The sequence below is a fragment of the Symphalangus syndactylus genome, chromosome 8 (genome assembly GCF_028878055.3).
Source record: "Symphalangus syndactylus isolate Jambi chromosome 8, NHGRI_mSymSyn1-v2.1_pri, whole genome shotgun sequence".
Lineage (NCBI taxonomy): Eukaryota > Metazoa > Chordata > Mammalia > Primates > Hylobatidae > Symphalangus > Symphalangus syndactylus.
In genome coordinates this window covers 68,314,964-68,339,118 of record NC_072430.2, presented here as the reverse complement: position 1 = coordinate 68,339,118, position 24,155 = coordinate 68,314,964, and the positions used below count along the sequence as shown (strand labels likewise).

The window sequence follows — 24,155 nt, the reverse complement described above, 5'->3', positions numbered from 1 at the left end:
TAAAGGCCATAAAGGGTGATTATGGTGCAGGCTCAAAATAATACAGCTGTAGAGAAAGCTTTAACCTTCTTAGAAATTACCTAAAAGTGTGATTCTGATAAAGGCTCAAAAGAATAAAGCTGTAGAGAAAGCCTTAACATTCTTAGAAATTACCTAAAAGTTTGTGAAAAGAATACTGGTAGAAGTATGGACAGTAAAGGCCATCCTGATGAGGTCTCAGACAGAATTGAGGAGCAAGTTATTAGACAACAGAGGAAGAAAACCTGTGTTAAAAAGTGACAAAGAACTTGGCTAAGTGGTGTTTGTGTCCTGGTGTTTCCTGGAAGGTAGAACTTGTGAGTGATTAAATAGAATGTCTGACTAAAGAATTTCCCAAGAAAGTGTCAAAGGTGTGGACTGGCTTCTATTGAATGCTTATAGTAAAATGGAAGAAGAAAGAAATAATTTAAAAACAGAATTTTTAACCAAAAGAGAATCAGAACTTAAAAGTTTGGAAAATTCTTAGCTTATCCATATTGAAAAGAATGAGAGAACAAACATCTTTAGGGGAGAACAAGGGTCTGGGCAAGGAATTGTTTGATAAGGAGATTAATATGGATCAGGAATCTCCATGAAAACCAGATGATATTCATTAAAACAATGGAGAATTACCCCAAAACATTTCAGAGATCACCCGTGCTGCTTCTCCCATCATAGGCCCAGAATGCCAGGGCCCGAGAGACAGAATAATTTTAAGGAGAAGGGAGTATGAACAGCTGTGGGACTCTGGTGTTTGCTGCCCACCGATGCCTCAAGGCTGTACTGTCCACATTCCAGTATCATGCTCCTTGGCTGCCCCAGGTGCTGCTTCAGCAGACCCAGGTGTGGCTTGGAATGTGGTCGCTGCCCCTCTGATGGTCACAGGCAATAAATTTGTGAGGCATCCATGTAGTACCATTTCCACTGGTGCAGAAAGCACAGAAAGTGCATGCCTTCACCTATATTTCAAAGGGTACTCTGGAGAGTCTTGGGGTTCAGTTAGAGAATTGCCATGGGGAAGGGCCACTGCAGAGTTCCCGCTAAGGCAAAGCCCAGTAGAGCTCTGGAGGCAGGCCTCCCTGAAGACCTCACACCAGTAGAGACATTGGAGCAAGATTCCAGCTCAGGGTAACCACAACCACAAGACCCAGGCATAGAATGACCACAGCGGCGAGGCTACTGCAGAGAACTGACATGTTCCCAGACACAGAGCTGTGACAGGCACTGGGCTGCCTCAAAGCCATTGCGGGCAGGACCACCAGTGGTCCTGGAGAACAGAGTTTTATGTCAAAGAAGATTATTCTGGTGCCTTAAGATTTAATGTTATTTGTCCTGTTTAGTTTTGGACTCACTTAGGACCTGTTACCACTTTCTTCTTTCCTATTTCCCCCATCTGGAATAGGGTAGAAGTGTCTACCCTATGCCTGTTCCAGCATTGTATTTTGGAAGCATATAACTTATTTGATTTCACAGAATCACAGCTGGAAAGCAATTTGCCTCAGGAAGAATCATACCTTGAATCTCACCCATATCAGACTGATATGATTTTTATTTATTTTTCTAGGCAAACCCTAAATACAAGACTTATATGATAGGTGAGAATTAAGACTTTAGACTTTTGAGTTGATGTTGAAGTGAGCTAAGATTTTGCGGGGCTATTGGGATGGAATGAATATACTCTTCAGGCAAGAAGACATAAATTCTGGGGCTACAGGGTGGAAAGCTAAGGTCTAAATGTTTGTGTCCCCCCACCCCACCAAGTTCACATGTTTAAATCTAATTACAAGAGGAGTGACATCATCAGAGCAGCAGAGTAGGAGATACCAATCTTCATTCTCTCCACATAAAAACAATAATTAAACAGCTATCTATGAAAGACAGTGGCTTAGAGAGGGCTCAAGGTTCCAGTTAAGACCCTGAAGTAACACAGTGGAGCAATAACCTGACGAAAACCACACAGAAAGATCATTAGAGAGACAGGCATACTTGAGCTGTCTAGAGGTGGCTAGGAACAAGGAAGGGCAGGTCTTATCATTATCAGCCACACAGTGGGTGCTACTTAGCTCCCCAGTAAACTGCTCTACAGAGTACACCAGCAGCTTTCACCCCTGTCGTAACCAATAGCCATTTCTGTTGTGAATCCCTTGGAAAGGGAAATGCTGCTGGGTCCTGCACCTCATCAAGGAAGGAGCCACGGTTGGGTCAGGTGGTGGAGAAAATGAGGAGATACTAATCAAAGGGTACGAACATGAAGATATAACTTGAGTAAGTTCTGGATACCTAGTTTACATCAAAGTGACTATAATGTCATTTACACTTGACATTTGTAGAGAAAGTATATTTTAAGTATTCTCATAAGACACGTACAAAAGGCAACCTTCTGAGGTGATGAATATGTCAATACCTTGATTGCTGTAATCATTTCACAATGTATATGTATACCAAAACATCACTCTATACCTTAAATATGTAATTTTTATTTACCAATTTACCTCAATAAAGCTAAAAAAAAAAGAGAAGAAAACCTAATCACCACTGTGATGGTATTAGGAGTTGGGGACTTTGGGGAGTGATTAGATCATGAGAGCAGAGCTCTCATTAACAGGATTATTACACTTAGAAAAGCCCCACAGAGCTGCCTTGATCCTACCACCATGTGAAGACACAGAAAGAAAGTACCATCTATGAACTAGAAAGCAAGCCTTCACAAGACACTAAATCAATCTGTGGGTGCTTTGATCTTGAGCTTCTCAGCCTCCAGAACTGTGAAAAATACATTTCTGTTGTTTGAAAGCTGCCTAGTTTATGGTATTTTGTTATAGCAGCCCATACAGACTAAGACACAATTATATCATGGATCTTCAGGATTGCTTAGAAATAGTCAAAGTAACATTACATTGAATGCAAAGGGCTTTGCTGAATGTGACACAGACACACACACAGACAGACACACACAGACATACACATGCACCAGATATGTGCAAGTGTCAGTTTAATAAAAGTGCCAACTCTGAATTTATATTCACTGGTCTTGAATCTCTACTTTGGCATTTAATAGCAGGGAACATTGGGTAATTTAATGTCTCTGTGTCCAATATCTTCTTCTGTAATATGAGGACACTAACAGGGTATTAGGAAGATTAAATATGAAGTGCATACTATATAGTATACGAAGTGCATACTATATATCGACATATGAAACAAAGTTCATACGATATAGATATTTTTATATAGCAAACGTTTAATAAATATTAAGTATGTTAATATTTACATATAACGCCTGTATTATGTAAATACATAAGTATGCATATGTTATAATAAACCTATATGTGCCTATGAAAAGACTGGAAAGAAACGAACTAACAAACTGTGTTTGATGTAATTCTAGGTGATTTTTGTTATCTTGTTTATTTTTCTATAACTCAAATTTTCTACAGTGCACATTTATAATAAAAATAACAAATATGAACTTTCTTAACAGGAAAAGTAATCTTAAACTAAATTATCAGAGGTTTATTGTGGTTATTAGGAAGAATTTCCACATAGTGAAAGCTTTGAAATACTGGAATAGGCTATCAGGTCTATGAGTGGAAAAAATGCAGGAGAAACTTCATCCTTTTCAGTTGTATCACCCTATTGGAAGAGTGGAATATAGATCTCAAATTTTAAAATCTTTGACAACAAAGTAAATGCTTATGTGACAATGTCCAAATGAACTTGTATTATTATGGTTATGTTTTTTAATAGACATATTAGAAATTTAACTACTTTATTATGGTCTTGGAAAATGGGCAGGTTCTTTTTATTATACAAGGAATTTTATTCTAATATTTTATTTATAATAAAGAAGCAGGCAAATATAGATGTTTTCCTCAGGTTTAGTTTAGGTAGAATTAAGATCTTTTATATGCCCCTTTAGCAAGGAGTAATAACTGAAGAAAGCTAACATAGGCTAATGACACGAAACAAGGGCACTGTTGAAAATGGGTTATAGGATATTTTAAGTACAATTTCAAAAGGCCCTTTTTTATTATTTCTGTGTTTGATATACTAGTACAGAAATAAAGACTACAGCTTGAAAAGTTACTCAGTTTAATGTATAGTTAAAATCCAAAGAGATAATTAAGCAAAGTAACTTTATTAGTTATCTATCACATTTCACTGGGGAAAAATAATTGAATGCAAAGGGAATGGCTAAAATTCAAGACTAGTTAAAGTTCATTAGTAGTTATCAAATTTGTCAACTGCTGTGGTACTGACACAGCTGTTCTCATATCATCTTTGTATTATTTAATAAACAAGAGTATTTATGTCATTAGCATGTGTTGGCATATCCAACATGATTTGTTGATCTGGGAAGACTCACATTATGCTCAGATTTAATTTCTCAAAACTATTCTCTGGAGGTTTCAGTTATACATTATTTTTGTGAGTGGGATAGTAGTAGAAACATTAAATAAGTATGAGAACACAATTAGATAAAAATGACACATATAACATTATCACAATATGGGAGTATATTTGCATGTATATATATCACCTATCTGTCTATCCATCATATTTACACACACATACACAATGACTGTGAGGGCACAGAGAAAAATGGCAACATTGGTACTTCTTTGAGGTAGGATTATGAACCTTTTATTTTCCAGTTCTTCATACTTTCATAGTCTCTAAATTTCCTATAATGTGTACATGCTGTCTTTATAATCAGCAAAAACTATATTTAAAATATATATAACCTAGGAACAGTGGCTCACGCCTGTAATCCCAGCACTTTAGGAGGCTGAGGTGAGTGAATCACCTGAGATCAAGAGTTCAAGACCAGCCTGGCCAACGTGGTGAAATCCCACCTCTACTAAAAATACAAAAATTAGCCAGGCATGGTGGCAGGTGCCCATAATCCCAGCTACTCGGCAGGCTGAGGCAGGAGAATTGCTTGAACCCAGGAGGCAGAGGTTGCAGTTAGCCAAGGTCGTGCCACTGCACTCCAGCCTGGGCGACAGAGGGAAACTCAGTCTCAATAAATAAATAAATAAATAAATAAATAAATAAAAAATATATATATATATCTTTAAATTATATACATACATACTTTTAGAATGCACTGGTTTCAGTTTCCTGCAGGAAACAGAATGGCAGTACACAACAAACCAACTTATAGTCTTGTTTCTATGAACCGTGTGCACAAAAAACAAATTAGAATTAAATGCATACATAAAACAGCTGTTTTATGTTGTTAGAATTGTTTCAACAACTTTGGTGAGGAATTGTAGAAACATATGAATATTTGTCTGACTGTGAGTGACAATCGTTTCATTAAATATCTATCAATAGTAAAATCAAAGTCACATTTTATAACACATTAAATCTTTGGGGTTGATATGTCTGATAATGTAAAATTTTTAAAAAAATACTTACCTTGGAGAAATTGTCACAACATTCCCTTTTTGGGAAAGGGAGAAGTCAGCAGCATCTCTTCCAACAATTCTAGCATTATACACTAAGTTTCGCGAGCTGGGATTTTTCAGTAGAATCTATGTAGAAGTAGAAGAGGATATAAGTAAGATGATAAAATTAAAAACTATGCAACTATATCATTTCTTATTTTTATCAAAGATGGCAATAGATTTTAGTCATAAATACACTTATTCTTAATGTACACCAACTGGAGAAAGCCAGAATTTGTATTTTAAAATAACAACTACATGCACACATACACACACACACACACACACACACATACATACATACATACAGTTTAGCTGAAGTGGGCAAAGAGAAAGAACTTTCAACAAAGGGAATTACAAATGCAAAAGCGTCTTATCACCAGTGATTTGAAGATCAACATTTGCAACTTGGATTTTATTTTTATTGCAAAGGAAAACCAATGGGGAATTTTAAAAAGGGAACTTATATATGCAATTTACAAAAAGGATACTCTGGCTGCTCAGTGTAGAAAGTATTATAAGGAGTATAGATTTAAAAATAGTTTCAGGCTGAATATAATGGTGGCCTAGTCTAGATGTGGTAGTTCAACAAAGGGTTGGCTGTCTCTTTCCTCCTGATCCAGAGACATGGGGAGCATTAGAAAATGAGTTGCTTTATTACAAAAGAGTACTTCTTGAAAAATGTGAGTACACGAAGTGTTTATGTAAAATATAATGGAGATTCACAAAACAATCTTTAGGAAGACTGACAAAGATTTTCTTCTCAACCACAAGGCTTGTCTGAGCTCTTTTTTAACTAGGTCCCACCTTTGGGCATGTCCTCAAGAGCCCAGTTTTAGCAAGAATCCTGCTAAATCAGTTTAGCCAGAATTCCACACCTTTGGTATCTAATCACCCTTGATATCCAACCAAATTCCTCATCTCCTGCCATTGCTCAGGTAATGTATGATCGCCCTGGCCTTCCTTTAGCAAAAATCTTATATTGGTTTAGCCAGAATCCCCCCTTACCCATATGTTTCCTCTTAGTCATTTCCCACCCACTGATCTCCATCCTGCTCCTTGGCTATAAATTCCTACTTTTCCTTGTTTTATTTCGACTTGAGCTCAATCTCTCTCCCCCACTGCAAAACTGCTTTGCAGCGGTCCCTATAACTATCATAATAGTCCTGAATAAAGTCTGCCTTACCGTTTTAACAAGTGTCATGAATATTTTTATTTTCTTTAACAAGATGCCAAGGTGCCACCAGAAGTCCTGCCCCAGAGAATGGTGAGGATGGGGGGAAAGGATAATTGGTCAAATTAGAGTGAATAAAAGGTCACTGCAAATTATGAAGTTCAGGTCCTATAGTCACAGATATTCGAAGAGTGAAAAAGTAGCAGTAGGTATGGTTATAGTGAGTCATAAGGAATATGATGAAAATCTGGTGAAAGATTAATTACTTTCTTGGTTCAATGGGAACTTTGGTAACCAATAGAACAAGTGTGTTGTTGTTGATAAAGCATTTCCAACTTTAGTTTCTTTAAGGATTTGGAGGCCTCATGTTCTCAAATACTTAAAGACATCAATAATGGGGGCAAGACCCCCACTATAGAGTGGTACCCCACTGTGGTGTGGTAATCTTTTTGTATGTACATACATTCATACAAATGTATGTATTTCAAATATTCATTAACAGACCAAGTGATTTTAAGTTCCAGAGAGCTAATTCCTATTATTTTGGAGGGAAATGTTGAAAATTATAGGAGATTTGTTGTGAACTGTTTAGATCATAAGGAAGCCATTCATTGTCACTATATCATACATATCATACATATGACAAAATGGTATTGGACTCATCTGTGGTTAGACAGTCATACCACCCAACTCCAGGATTTCCTGTAGGGGTGAGGAGGAATAGATAGGAAGAAGAGCTAGCTGCTTAAGGGAACAAAAGAAAGTTTTAAAGTCTCAATTCCTTTTTTGCAATGACAGACATTCTTTATTCTGCTTCTGTGTAAATTTTGTTTCAAAAGGAAAACAAAATTCAACTGCTTTTGAATGTCTCGGAAAATCACTGCACTCTACGTTTTTTCACTGACCACTACTTTCTTGTACTTGATCTAGAATTCTGTTTCTATTATTTGCCCATAGCTATAGAAATACTTTTTTACACTTTGGAAGGCCGAGGCAGGTGGATCACCTGAGGTCAGCAGTTCAAGACCAGTCTGGCCAACATGATGAAACTCCGTCTCTACTAAAAATACAAAAAATTAGCTAGGCATGGTGGCAGGCACCTGTAATCCCAGCTACTCAGGAGGCTGAGGCAGGAGAATCACTTGAACCTGGGAAGGCAGAGGTTGCAGTGAGCCGAGATCCTGCCACTGCACTCCAGCCTGGGCAACAAGAGTGAAACTCCGTCTCAAAAAAAAAAAAATACTTTCTCAATTTTGTAGCCATTTCTGGAGATTTTTCTATATTCTGTAAGATTGATAGGGCTGGTGGTAAGAACGACTTTCTGTGACTTACGCACTGCCATTCATCGTGTTGATTCACAGGAGCAAAATACATAAAAGATTCTCAGCAATTTCCAAATCACTAATTTTCTTAAATAAAAGTTAAAATCAAAGCTTGTTGTAATTTGTTTTATCTTGCATATACATTTTATTTATTTCTTCTTTCAAAAATTTTCCTTACATTGTGAAAAATGAAAGGTATACTTGTATAATTTTATCTGTAATCTTAGGTATGAGCATTATTTCTAGCAAAATAATACATGAGAAAATAAATCATGCTCTATTTAAACATGATTTAATTTGGTTTTTAACATCATAATTTAAATTTATTTTTAAACATTAGCTAGCATTAATATTAACTACTTAAAAACATCAATAACCATTAAATGATATGAAGGAATACAGTCATGTAGACAGAAATAGAGAATTGGTAATAATAGTTAACAGTAATAAATTATACTTAAATTTACACTCTTGTCTCCTGCAGGCCTAAGCAAAAAACTTTTAACTCTTCTGAAATGTTAGTTTGAAGTCAAAAATTCAATATAATTATAGCTCAAGGCTAGTTATTTATCCAAAGCCCTTGGATATCATTGCAATTAGCGAATTATCATAGTAAATACTGAATTCTATGGAATTTTACGTCTTTTTTTTGACAAAAAAGAAAAGAAATAAATAAAAGAGATTGAACCTCAGTATTCACTAACACAAACCTAGAAGAGGAGGCTTTCTTTTCACTAAATTCAGCCCTCTATATTTTGAGATAAGAACCTGGGTTTTGTGGTTTGTTTTTTTTTTTCAATTTTTAACTAAATCCTTATCAACTGATGCTCACACCATCATGGAGGCTACAGTTATTTTCTCAAAGAAGTTACAATTACAGATCAAAGATCACCTTGGCATATCTTTTGAAGACCACATATGGATAAGTTTTGCATCAAAAATATAAAATTATCCTCCTTCCTAATTATATATTAAGAGAGACACACATAAAACAGCCTGAAAAAAGGAATAAACATGAATCTTATCAAAGCAGTAAATTAACTTGTATACAGAATAATATTACTTTAAATCAAATGAAAATGAGTAAGAAAAGAGTCATCATTTCATTTTAAGTGGTGATTACTCTTAAGCAAAAATTGCACCTTTTGCTCATCTAGACCTTTGGCTTAGAAGAAGCAACATTTGATAAAGCATATTCACTTTTAATAAAGTTATACATATAGATGCTTGCTGTTAATTTTGGATTGGGAAAGAAATATCTAAAACCTCTCTTAATTGTGTAACTCCTTATGCATTTTGACCCCAAAATTATCCTTACCCTATTCAGCACCGTGTCATGTAGAGTACATTCAAAGGACACCACCTTCTTAGGGAGATATGTAGGGAGCCTTTCATACATGTAGACACAAAGCATGAGCATCAGGATTGGATTTGGGTCACAGATGTCTGTGGCCTAGTTTCAAAGAAGATAAATCGAAATTAGAGGATTCATTAGTCAGAGTTCTACATAGGTAGAGAACCAATAGGATATATATCTGTATATATGCACACACACACACACACACATACACATATATACATATACGAATGGGAATTTATTAGGAAGAATTGGCTGAACAATCACAAAGGCGAATTCCCACAATAGTATGGCTACAAACTGCAGAATGACAGAAGCCAATAGGGGCTCCCAGGGAAGCCAGAAGCATGGCTCAGGCCAAGTCCCAAATCCCCCAAACCGGGGAAGCTACAGTGCAGGCCCCATTCTGAGGCCGAAGGCTGAAAGCCCAGAGGAGGCTGCTGGTGCAAGTCCTAGAGTCCAAAGGCTGAAAAACCTGGAATCAGATGTCCAAGGACATCCTGCTCCCAAAGGGAGAAAGAGATCACGACAAAAATAGAAAAGAACAAACAAAAAAACAAGCAAACTGAATATCCCCCTTCTTCTGTCTCTTTGTTCTGGCCACTGCCACAGCCAATCGGATGGTAACAACCCACACTGAGGGCATATCTTCCTTTCTCAGTCCACTGACTCCTGCATCCGTCTCCTTTGGAAACACCCTCACAGACACACCTAGAAACAAAACTTTGCCAGTCATCTTGGCATCCTTCAATCCAGTCAAGTTGACGCCTAATATTAACCACCAAATAAGATAATAGATAAAAATATAAAAAGAGGAAAAGCATAGTAAATCAATTATTGAATTACTTTAAAACATTTAGAATATTTGTGATTGACAATGACACTGAAATATAGATACAGCAATAATACCGCTCTGAATCAGAAGAGCTTGACTTAAGTGTTAAAAAATAAATGTGTCCTTAGTAGAACACTGATCTTGTAACCTCAGACTCCGTAAAAGCTAGTCGGAACTCAGAAGAACACTACACTCTAGAAATTATGACTAATGTGACTATTACTCCTGAAGTTAAAGATGGCAAGAGATTTTCAAGCAAAGGCCCATAGAACCAATGGCACATTAAATGGGCCTTATAGAATGCATGAACTTCAAATATGTTGTGTTTGATGTGAGGAAAAGGGTGTATTTTTTCAGAAAAGCAAATCACTTAGGATGAGGAGATAGAGAAGCATAGTGTATGTTCAGTAAAGAACTTTCATTTGGGTCACACATAAGAAAAGATGGGAGAATTAGTGAGAAAAAAGACTAAGGAGTGCCAGGCTACATTGTGGAGGTCTTAGATGGCAGGGTGAGGGACTTGGTTGCTGAACAAGAAATAACATAATAAGAGCAACAATTCAGGCAGATCAGGTAGGGGGCAGTTGAAGAAGTACTTTTCCCAGAACAGATAAACAATAAGGCAGAGGATGTAATTACTCTGATAAACAAAACACATTAGTAATGGTTACTGGAGTATATTTGAGATAAAATCCAAAATTACAGCGCAATGATATCAGGACAATAAACATAGCCAGAACATAAGCTGAAGCCAAAAAGTAATGTCAGGAACAGAAGAAGATAGAAGCAGTGGGGAAAAGTTATCCACAGCACAAAAGTATTGGGGTTGGTGTGAGGGATTCGAAGACATAAAAAACACCATTAATAGACAAACAACTCTGTCAGTGTCAATATACAAGGAGCTCTCTGTACTTCCACAAAATGGAAATGAAGGTCTGCTATGACTTAATGGCACATATTCAAGTTAGCAACTGAACACGATCTGAGCCCGGCCTAGAAATGCAAATAGTGTGGAAACCAAGGAGACCCAACGTGCTATGTGGAACTAATGCACTTGATTCTGAAATTTGGCAGCAGTTTTTAGAGAATAATGACAGCCCCACTGGTGATCTGCTAGTCCACATTTCCTCATGCTCTCTTATTCTTCTTGGGAAAATAGAAGAGTTTGTTCTTTCTTGTTTTGTTAATTAGAAATAAGGCTTACCAATGAAGGTGCCTGGGCAGAAGATTGACAGAAAGAAAACTGGCCTACCTTAGCAGGGTAGAAAGCTAACTGTGAGTATAATTTGAGGAAAACTTGGAAATATACCAGGACCATAAAATTTCTCATCAGTATTTTGTGGTCTCACATTCTTTAATAAAGACGACATTAGCAAATAGATGTAGAAAATGATTGAAGATAAGAACAAAATAAAAAAATGCAGAGTTTAATTTTCACATCCACTTTTGAAGCCTACAAAGGTAAATTTTTAAGTGAAGAATGTGTGGCTCTGCTGGACCCTGTGTTTGGAATCAGCCTATAGGGTATGATCCGAAGAGGACTATCTAGGGTGACGGGAGGTGTGTTTACTGGGGAAAACAGGAGTACTAATGGCAGAACACTCTGGGCTAAGTCTGGGATGAATCAAAGTCTTTTCAGCCATGTTTTAGTGTGTACCCCATAAAATGATAAAAATAGCAATATGAAAATTATTTCAAAAGCTACACTTTGAAAAATCCAGCAATTTGGCAAATTAAAAAATATGTTTTTATGGGAAACTATATTTAATAAGACATTATACTGAAAAACCAAATAAAAGAGCATTCTTACCTTTCCTTATACATTTAAACAAAAATGACCTGAAGCAATTAGACTTTTGTCAACCTTAGGCTAGAAAGCCAAATGTTAAAATCAGTTACGTTTATTTAAAACAAAAATTTCATGTGAAAGTACTTTTATGGACATAATCATTATTTTTGCTATATAGATCTAACCAAAAATAACTTCAATTGTATTGGTCCTTTTTTTCCCCTTGATGACTATGTTTTCCTACTAGATTAACAAAATGCAGGAATGTAAACAAACAAAAAAATCATAAAAATCATAACAAAAAAATCAAGAAATCTGGTAAATTAATTCAAGTCCTGCTATGACACAGTGCCATGCTCTTGATTAAGTCAATTGAATTTCCTGGGCCTCAGTTTCACCATCAGTAACTAGAAGGAGTGATAAGATCTTGAGTTTTATGCTGGATTTAATGTGCCATAACTTTAAGGTATCACTAACTTTCAAATAAGACACCAAATATAATTAGCGGTACACAATGATATACCATAATCCTATAAAGACAGCTATTGAGTGCCTTCCCAACAATCATTGTCTCCTTTCTTCTTTACTAAGAACCTAACTTTTTGTGAATATTCTTTTTTTTTTATTTTTAATCAACCACTGGTTAGCCACAAGAATAGGATTCAATTCTGGTCAATGATATGCAATGGGGAATATGCTGTGGGGCCACTGGGAAAGGTAAACCCTTCTGGAAAAAGAGAAGCACAAGAAAAGATGCCACTCAGCCAGCCCCAAACAGAACTGTATGAAGGTGTTATGTGAGACTTCTGCAGAAATTTTGGAGTTACTTGTGCAGAGTCCTAAAATGAAGCTAGCAGATCAAGAATGGTTGAGCAAAACTGAATCTCTGATAACTTTGTTAAAAAACTGAACAATTATCCTTATAATCTTTGATTATCTGGCTTTATCTTATTATAAAATATTACATTTCCTTATTTTTAAACCACTTTTACTCAAGAATTCTGTTATTTAAAGCTGAAAATTTCCTAGTGATTGCGAAGGTTAATTTTAGGTGTCAATTTGACTGGATTGAGGGATACTTAAATGGCTGGTGAAGCATTGTTTCTGGGTATCTGTGAGAGTGTTTTCAGAGGAGGTTGAAGCTGAGTCAGGGGACTGAGAGAGAAACATCTGCCCTCAATGTGGGCAGATGCCATCCCATTAGCTGGGGATGGGACAAACAGGTAAGAAGAAGGAGGACTCTCTGCTTTCTCTCCCTTCCAGAGTGAGACACCTTTTCTCCTCCTGTCCTTGGACATCAGACTAGCTTCTTCAGTTTTTAGACTCTGAAACTTGCACCAGTGCTCTCTGGGGGCTCTCTGGCTTTTAGATTTGGACTAAAATCTAAAAGCTGTACCATTGGCTTCCCTGATTCTGAGGCTTCTGGACTGAGGGATGCCACCAGCTCTTCTGTGTTCCAGCCTGCAGGCAGCCTATCATGAGACTTCTCTGACTCTGTTCATGTGAGCCAATTCCCCCTAATAAATCCCCACTCATATATCCTATTGTTTCTGTGTCTCTAGAGAACCCTAACAAGTGATTAAAAAAAAAGAAACAAAAAAATTTAAGGACAAAATTAGATTGTCTATTCACCCTTAGCTCCAATCATTACTCATTAAATTATGTGAAGTAAAGCTCCATAAATGCATATTATATTTATTTTGTTATCTATCTCTGCATGAGGGAATAAAACATGCATTCTGTGCTGTGGTCAAACAATTCCATAGTATTTTTGCTTTAAATAAAAATCATGTAATGAAAAGAAGAATATGTAATAACTATATATTCCTACTGGCAGGATTCTCCAAAAAGACATAACATTACCCCAGCAACTTACGAAGCTAATTTTCAGGCTGCAATTAAGAACCTAATAAAGAAGAAACTTAAGCATTAATAATTAAGTCCGTTGCTGAATTTTACAGGATTCAGGGGTGGACCAGTACAAGCACTAGCATTAATTCATTATGTATAAGTTCATTAGAGGGTGATGGTTTTAAATCTGCCATTTAGTGTGGTTGGTAAATCTGGGCTAATAAAGAGTTAAGGCATTGGAATTGGCTGACAAAGGTTTGGTCATTATCTGCTAAGCCAACTTTCAATTACTTCATTCATCAAATCTTGGACAATTTTTCTGCATTTTTATCTAGTAGATATTTATTTTTAAATTATTTTTTGACTATACAATAAAATAAATATATTGAGCCAACATAGGTGAGGAAATCAAAAAGTAAAGGAGAGAGTCACAATGTGTGGTTATTCTAAACAAAGGTATTTTAAATTTCTTATGAACTCCTATCAAACTCTCAAGGGTCAGTTTAAACACTAAGTGTTCTGTGTAAATTTTCCTGGTATCCTTTTTAGAGTGACTTCTCACCCCCTTTGAGTCTCATAGCATATTATTTCTATGTCTATTGTGACATTCACTGTCGCTTTGCATCAGCTTTGTTTCATGCAACTTGTGATTATTAGTCTGCAACACCTTTGAAGGCATGAGTGTAGTTTTGTCACATCTGTACCCCTGAAGGATGTATCCAGTGTCTTTCATGAGGGAGGTTAAATAATTTGTTGAATTTATGGGAATTGTAATATTTTTGTTCTTCAAAACCAAAGTCTTTTATTAGAGTTTGTCCTTAAAACGCTACTATTATAACAGAACTCTCTGACTAAAATTATTGATTGCAGTTTCCCTTTACAACTGTACCAAAAAATAAAAATAAATGAAAAGAAAATGAAATAAAAAGAATACAAATGTCAGGAACGGTACAAAGTGATATTAACATGCAATGACTTCAATACAAAGAAAAAAGTGAGCAATTATAAAACTCATTTCTCCAGCAGGTATAAGATATCATTTTGGGCACTAGTATCATCAGTCTTTCTGGATCACAGAATGAAAAATTCAGAGTTAGTTATAATAGTCTTTCTCCAATGCCCTTCTTTTGTGGCTGGTCACCAACTCTAGCAAACCTCATGACTTTTCCTACATCAGTTTATTATGTTTTAATCCTAATTAAAATGATATGAGTAGAGAAAGTAATTACTGTACTCCTTGACCAGTTCAAATTGCATTGCGATTGGTCTGTTTTCCCTGTCACCAGTTCCTCTCCTCTCGGTCCACCCTGACGATTGTTGCAAGAGTAAAGGCCTTTTATCCCCCATAATGGCCACAGGATAAATTCCTGATTTTTTATGCTGATATTCAATATCCCAGTATACACCTATGTCTCTGTTTCCAATACCAAACTCCAACTGGGGAAACCTATTCACACAATTTCCTTAACATATGTCAATTTTTCACACTCTACATTCTGTTCATGTTACTTCCTCTGAGCAAACACCTTTCTCTCTTACCACTACCAATGCAAATCCAATTCACCCTTCCAGATGCCAATTAAATTCTGTCTCTTTCATACTGTCTTTGATATATCAGTCTGCATCACACTGATCTCTTCCTTCATCTGAATTCTATACTTCATTTTTTTCATAGACCATTATTAACAAATAAGTAGAACATTATCTTTTAACAGGCAAATATCTTGATAATTTAATCAATTTATGTATTCAAAGTCAGGAATCATTTATTTTACCATTTTATTGCCCCTAAGTAACAAACAAAAGGCTCATAAAATAGTAAGCATCCAGTATATGTTTGATTATTGCTATTGAGGTCTTGATGTGAAAAGCCAAATGGAATTACAACTTGGAGGTCAACATACAATTAAAATGTATATTGCCATTATGACCTCTACACTAACATTTATTTTAATACTAAAGTGAAAATTTATTTTTGCCACTAAATCAGAAGATAATAATATGACATCTACATTTAAATAAATATGCTCTTTTAGTTCATTCTTAGATTTTGAGTAATGATTATAATTCACTCAATGTTTATTTTTGGGGTTTCAGGCACTTGGACTGGAAGTACTTGCCTATTATGCACAGCTGGATGTATATAATTATACAAATTTTAAAATATCCAGTCGATTTCTGTGGAGTCATATTTCAATTTCCACATTTTAGCAATGTCTCATCAAAAGGTTGTTTCAATTTAAATTTCAAAAATATGAACAAAGCAATATTATAGATGAGTAAGCTACCAAAAGAAATTTATAAAATGTTTGTAGAATGTTTAATATAAAGGCACCCACCTGTATTTCCATGTCAAAGTCAATTTCATAAAGAGTATTTACAATAATCAGGCAATTGTGCAGGTACTCTTCAGGACTTTTTGGTCGTGTGTACATATTTATAAAATGAGACTCAATCTGTAAAAAAAAAAAAAATCAAACCTTTTGGTAACGGAATAAAAAATTCTGTTTTTTAAGTGTTCTCTAAGTTAGGCAAAGAATCATTTAAATATTAATATTTGTCAGTAATAAATTATTGCAATCAAAATGCAAGAATAAACAAAAAGGTAGTGCTAGCCATGCAGATTCAGATGTTTGACTTGAATGTAAGACATTCGAAAGAATCTGTTTACAGAAAATATACTTCAAATTTTAATCACTAAGTTTCTTCAAATAATATAAGATCATGATGCATAAAAATGACTCTTACCAAGAATGGGCAATAGGCTCCCAACTGTGTTGCAAAAACAAGACCATCTGAAAGGTCTTTGTCAAAATTTACTATCAGTCTCTCAGAAGGGATAACGTCTGTTTCAAAAGAGAGGGAGAGTAAATACAACAATAGTTTTACTTTATTAAAAGATACCTATGGAAATTTGAGCAACAGTAAAAGAAAATTTTGCTTCTGCCTGGAAAACAAAAAGTATATTACATTGGAAATAAAAACAAATGTTAAGTCTCAGAAGATTAATTCTATGAGAGTTATCTGTAAGGCTTTATAAGCAATTGCAAGCTGTCTTCTTTATTTCTGTATGAGCTGCTTTGAAAAATACACTACAGTGTGGTAATGGAATAGAAACTCAATGTTTCAAAATTACCCATTCTGTTGAGTACCTTGAGGTTCAAATGTTTAATCAGTGATCATCAACATGGGTAAGGAGACTGAAAAGGCATGGAGTTACTTGTAACTTCAGAGTGCTAGTGCCAGTTTCTTTATTTCTTGCAGAAATTCATCCACATGGCAGGAAAGTATGTGAAAGGAATTCAAGATTTATGGCTTAAAGAAACCAAAATTGACCTATAAAAGGCAATACAGGATGGAGGAGTAGTAAAAGGAATTCTCAATTACAGACATGATTACTATGCTGAGTCTGGAACAAAAAGAGGAAGTATTTGAATTTTAAGTGAATATCTGAAATACTGACCTATATTGGGCAGAGGCTAATTTTAAACAGTGGAAATAATTGCTATGTTGAATGTGACATTTTCTTTTTCAGTAAGTTTCCAAATAGCCTAGATTCTTTATGGTGTGAGACAATTTCTTGTCTGAAACAAGGGGCAAATGGTGATCTTTATAAATTCCCTCAAATCTCTCTACTCCCATTTTCTGTGAAGAAGAAAAACCATGACATGGTACACCCATGACATGTATATTAGCTTCAAAACCTGGATTGCTTTACACCTGGAATTGGAAGACTTAATTATCTCTTGAATCACAGATATCCTGGACACTTCACAGACAATGTCCAGTACTTATTCATCTGAGAAGCTATGACATTGAATATTTCTATAGGATTTCTATAGCATATCGTCACAAAATCAGTCTAGCAAACACAGATCACTAAGGATTTTCAACTAATGCATAGCAAACAACCTCTGTACTTTTCAAAGTATTATTTCCTGATTGAAACTTATAAATAACATTTTTGATATAAGATTCAATGTAATTGAATTAATGATTTTAAATACACATTGCCAGTTGGCTGAATAATGATAACCTACATGTGCTTCTCTTTTTAGTCCAGCTTTGATGTATAATTGGCAAATAAAGAGTATATGTATACAGAACACAAATTGTGTTTTGATATAAGTATACCTTGTGTAGTGATTCCCAAAATCAAGCTAATTAACATATTCATCACTTCACATAGTCACTATCTTGTGTATATGTATGTGCTGAGAGCCTAAGATGTACTCTCTCAGCTAAGTAAAATGTGCTTCTCTGAATGTATATTTGCCACCCATAGCTATCAATAAAAGCAAAATATTTCACTTTTGTAGTGAATATTTATATTTCTATGGACTGGAAGCAATGATAACTTTTGATCTGAAAAAGGTAATTTACTAGCCTTTTACATTGATAGAGAATCAGTCAGTTAGCAGTGGACATAGACTGTATCCACCAGATAGCACATCCTTGTCTTGTACAGACATTAGATGAGGGACAGAAATTGTCTTGAAGGAGCTTAACATCTTGTTGCAGGAAAATCACATTCATAACAGGAAAACAACGAATTAAAAAAAATCCTCCAATCAGAAGTCAATGAATACATAACAATACAGCAACAACTAATTGTTATCCTGTTATTTCCAACTCCACCAATCACAACTCAGGACCACAGAATTCATTATGACACCCGCCCCACCTTATTTTGTCAACAGTGAAAAATCTCAATCTCATTATCTACAATATTTTTATGTATTGGTTAAACCCTAGTATGTATATAAAGTGCTTTGAGAATTGCAAAGCCATACCCCTGTGAGAAACTAGAGTAAGGTGTGTATGTATAGTTCTTTACACCTTTAGTCTTAGACTACCCAGTCATAGTCCTTTGCAATTAAATAAGCTCATTTCTTTTTCATTACCATCAGTGAGGTTGTCCAACATTGGTAACCCAGTTATATTCATTTGTCACAGTCTGCATTTTGTCTTTAATTACATATCTTGGTTGATTTTATAAAATTAGTTACACTAGCAGTCACTCTTTGTGCTACACACCTATAGGAACTTGAGGAATACATTTTCATGTACCTGCCATCACGTTTCCATAAAGAAAAGTGTGATCACCCCCAAAATTCCAACATCCTGCACCTTTGTAGTCAATCCCTACCCTCATCTGCTAGCACCTGGCAAACACTGATGTGTTTTTAATCTCAATAACTTCACCTTTACCAAAATGCTGTAAAACTTGAATCACACAATATCAATATGTAGTCTTCTGGCGTCTTGTTGTTTTGGCTTCTTTTACTTAGTGAAATTCATTTAAGATGCACCCATGTTGTGTGAATCAATAGTCGTTGTTGTTTTCACTGTTGAGTACTGTATTTGATGGATGTCACAGAGATTTGGTATTCATTCACCAATTGAAGGGCATTTGGTTTGTCTTCAGTTTAGAGGCAATTATAAAAAACTGCTATAAATTATCTCATGTAGGGCTTATTGTGATCAGCAATTCTTTTTCTTAAAAAATTTTATTTCCATAGGTTTTGGGGGAAACTGGTGGTATTTGATTACATGAGTAAGTTCTTTAGTGGTGATTTGTGAGATTTTGGTGCACCCAGCACCCAAGTAGTATTCACTGAACCCAGTTGGTAGCCTTTTATCCCTCACTCCCTTCTCACCCTTTCCCTGTGAGTCCCCAAAGTCGATTGTATCATTCTTATGCCTTTGCATCCTCAGAGCTTAGCTCCCACATATGAGTGAGAACATATGATGCTTGGTAATTCTAATGTATTTTGGTGAAATAGCTGGAAAAGAGATTTCTGGATTATATAGTAATTGTGTTGGGCAACTTATATATGCCTTTTTTCTATCTCTCTATCGTTTTTTGGTGATGTATCTTTTCAGAACTTTTGACTATTTTTCAAATTTGGTTGTTTATTTTGTTGTTGTTGAGTTTGGAGAGTTCTTTATGTATCCTGCACACAAGAAATTTGTGGAATATGTTATTCAAAAATATTTACCCCCAGTCTGTAGCTTGTCTTTTGATTCTCTTAATAGTGTCTTTCACAAAGCAGAAATTTTAATATCGTAAAGTCCAATACATATAGATACGTGTATACATGTATATATGTGTATATATATGTATGTATATAAAAGTTGTGTAGGTTTATATTTAGATCTATGATCTACTTTGAGATAATTTTAGCACAACATGTGAGGTATAGGTCAATGCTCATTTTTTACATATGCACTTCCAATTATTCAAGTAATATTTGTTGAAAACACTAGCCTTACTTGATTTAATTGCTTTTGCACTTTTGTAAGCAAAAACACCCAGTTGATTATATCTGTGTAGATATATTCCTTGTCTCTCAATTCTATTCTTTTGATCTCCACATCTATTCTTTTGTCAGTACCATCCAGTCTTAATTATTGTAGTTTCAAAATTTCTTCCACCTTTTCAAAATTGTTTTGGCTATTTTAGTGGCAACGCCTTTATATATACATTTTAGAGTCAACTTATTGATATCTATCTATAAGAATATGTGATGGTATTTTCACTGGAATTGAATTGAATCTATAGATCAATTTGATAGCCTAACAACATTTAGTTTTCCAACGTCATGTGCATGCTACATTTCTCTATTTAGTTCTCATTGATTGCTTTCATCAGTGTTTTGTAGTTTATAGCATATATATCTCTAATTTATTTTGTTATACACACTTATACTAAGTATTTAATATTAGATACTTAAGTATTTCTTCTATGTTAAATGGTATATTTTTATTTTAAATTCCAATTGTTTACTACCAACATATAGAAATATAATTTTATTTAATTGTATAGTGATCATATATCCTCTGACCTTGATAAATGCATAAAGTATTTCTAGGAGCTTTTTATAGATTGTTTGGGATTTTCTACTTGACAGAAATGTTGAATTCCAGCCCCTTTCTTGGGGCAAGAGGTGGTTTGTTATTTTCTTTTTTTTCCTTTTTCTTTTCTTTTCTTTCTTTTTTTTTTTTTTTTTTTGCAACTGTAATGAGTATTCACCAGAGCCCTTTGGGTGACAGTATGTGTTGTCCTTAAATTAACATAGATGAACACATCTGTTCTATAAGGTACTGCTATTGTTTGAATGTCCCCTCTAAATCGCATGTTCAAATTTCATTGCCACTTCAATGGTTAATACCAACCAATAGAGGTGGGACTTTTAGGAGGTAATTAGATCATGAGAGCTCTGGCTTCATGAATGGATTAATGGTGTTATCTCAGGAGTGTGTTAGTTACATTGGGAGTCTGGCCCTCTTTTTCTCTCTTTCTTGCATGCTCTTACTTTATATCATCTTCTCTAGCTATGGGATGCCTACCATAAAGTAATAATGCAGCAAGAAGGCCCTCATCAAATGCAACCTAATTATCTTGGACTTTCCAGCCTCCAGCGTCACGACCCAAATAAACTTCTATTGTTGATAAATTACCCAATCTGTAGTATTCTGTTATAGCAACACTAAATGGACTAAGACAGATATACAGAAGTCGGAGTGAATTGCCTGCCCCTACACTAGGTACTAAGGGGTACACATTCTCCAGACTCACTTTAGTCATTTCTGTGAGCAACATGTGAAGTCTGTGGAGTAAACACCTGCAAGAAGATGCAGAGTCTATAACTGTGGCCACTAGGAGTTTCATGATCTCTCACTAGTGTATACTTCGCCTCTACCAATACACCAATCACCCTAACTCAACTATTCTTAATGGCATCTAGCTCTATCTACAAGTAGACCATTGCTATCATCTCATTTCTTCCAGTAAAAACCAAATCTCTCTTTGTTGCCTTGCGATCTCAGCTTTATGTTAAGGTTCAAGAAAAATAGAGAATTTGCTGCTTGTCTGACTTTCATTGTTGTTATAAGGGTGGGAGAAAACAGTTTCCAGTTCTCTATCTCCCTGAGTAGAAACCAGGACACCTATTTTTGTTCAACCCATCACAACTTTGAATCTGCTTTGATATTATTACTTGTTGAATACCAGAAGGCATGGGCTGTAGCTGTTCAAACAAGGCTCTCAGTAAGAATAGGATGACAATGATTCTTCCAAGGCGATGTTGTGAAAAAGTAAAGACAAAACTTCAAAGCTCTTCTCTAATCTCTGATCCTATGCCTGTATCTTCTCTTTTATACTCAAGGCTGCTGCCAAGCCCTCACCACAGTTTATCAGAGCTTTGATATATCAAGGATTTTCTCTACTTTTATGATAGTTCCTTTGATACAAGCTACTCTCTCTTCTATACTCCCTCTAAGGATTTGCTACCCAAAGTGAGTTAAGTGAATCAGCAGCACCTACATCAAATGGAAGCTTGTTGAAAATGTGGAATTTCTGGCCTCACCCAACACCTAGCAAAATATAAAAACATGTTAACAAAATCTCCAAGAATTCACATTATCATCTGAGACGTGTTGGTCAATGGTTGTTTTTTTTTGGAGAGAGAACCAGAAGTCTAATGTAGTTGTCATTTGTCAGAAACCAGAAAACTCAAGTGATGTTCTGCACAATTTTAAATTTTTAATTTGGAAGTTATGTTTTTATCCAGTTTTACATTACATCACTTTTGATATTCAGGTATATTTAGTAACAAAAATACTGGTCTTTACAGTATTATGAATTAGAGATGTGTTTGTTAAACACAAAATTTAATCAGAAATTTTAGAAAAAATTAGTCAATTTACTTATTATGAATATAATTGTCACATGAATTTTATGTTAGATGACTATAACAGTACATTTTTATAAAAGTTATATTGAGATATAATTCACATAACACAAATTTCATGCAATTCAATTGTTCAATTCATTGTTGTTTAGTATAGTCATATAGCTGTGCAATCATCAATACTATCTGCTTATCTCCTTAAGCTGATTAGCAACTTCAGCAAAGTCTCAGCATACAAAATCAATGCACAAAAATCACAAGCATTCTTATACACCAATAACAGACAAACAGAGAGCCAAATCATGAGTGAACTCCCATTCACAATTGCTTCAAAGACAATAAAATACCTAGGAATCCAACTTACAAGGGATGTGAAGGACCTCTTCAAGGAGAACTACAAACCACTGCTCAATGAAATAAAAGAGGATACAAACAAATGGAAGAACATTCCATGCTCATGGGTTGGAAGAATCAATGTCGTGAAAATGGCCATACTGCCCAAGGTTATTTATAGATTCAATGCCATCCCCATCAAGCTACCAATGGCTTTCTTCACAGAATTGGAAAAAACTACTTTAAAGTTCATATGGAACCAAAAAAGAGCCCGCATCGTCAAGTCAATCCTAAGCCAAAAGAACAAAGCTGGAGGCATCATGCTACCTGACTTCAAACTATACTACAAGGCTACAGTAAACAAAACAGCATGGTACTGGTACCACAACAGAGACATAGATCAATGGAATAGAACAGAGCCCTCAGAAATGATGCCACATGTCTACAACTATCTGATCTTTGACAAACCTGACAAAAACAAGAAATGGGGAAAGGATTCCCTATTTAATAAATGGTGCTGGGAAAACTGGCTAGCCATATGTAGAAAGCTGAAACTGGATCCCTTCCTTACACCTTATACAAAAATTAATTCAAGATGGATTAAAGACTTAAATGTTAGACCTAAAACCATTAAAATCCTACAAGAAAACCTAGGCAATACCATTCAGGACATAGGTGTGGGCAAGGACTTCATGTCTAAAACACCAAAAGCAATGGCAACAAAAGCCAAAACTGACAAATGGGATCTCATTAAACTAAAGAGCTTCTGCACAGCAAAAGAAACTACCATCAGAGTGAACAGGCAACCTACAGAATGGGAGAAAATTTTTGCAACCTACTCATCTGACAAAGGGCTAATATCCAGAATCTACAATGAACTCAAACAAATTTACAAGAAAAAAAAAAACCCATCAAAAAGTGGGTGAAGGACATGAACAGACACTTCTCAAAAGAAGACATTTAGGCAGCCAAAAAACACATGCAAAAATGCTCATCATCACTGGTCATCAGGGAAATGCAAATCAAAACCACAGTGAGATACCATCTCACACCAGTTAGAATGGCCATCATTAAAAAGTCAGGAAACAACAGGTGCTGGAGAGGATGTGGAGAAATAGGAAGACTTTTACACTGTTGGTGGGACTGTAAACTAGTTCAACCATTGTGGAAGTCAGTGTGGCGATTCCTCAGGGATCTAGAACTAGAAATACCATTTGACCCAGCCATCCCATTACTGGGTATATACCCAAAGGACTATAAATCATGCTGCTATAAAGACACATGCAAACATATGTTTATTGTGGCACTATTCACAATAGCAAAGACT

At 35.4% G+C, this 24,155-nt stretch overlaps 1 protein-coding gene across 1 annotated transcript in view; it reads right to left on the bottom strand.

Annotated features, from left to right (window-relative positions):
• LOC129487942 (cilia- and flagella-associated protein 47) overlaps positions 1-24,155 on the bottom strand; it is a 477,840-nt gene that overhangs the window by 232,014 nt on the left and 221,671 nt on the right. Inside the window, exons 34-37 of the mRNA XM_055289494.2 lie at positions 16,548-16,645; positions 16,139-16,255; positions 9,286-9,420; positions 5,443-5,558 (exon numbers count right to left, since the gene is read on the bottom strand). Coding sequence (XP_055145469.1) covers positions 5,443-5,558; positions 9,286-9,420; positions 16,139-16,255; positions 16,548-16,645 — 466 coding nt within the window. The remainder of the gene's footprint in view (positions 1-5,442; positions 5,559-9,285; positions 9,421-16,138; positions 16,256-16,547; positions 16,646-24,155) is intronic.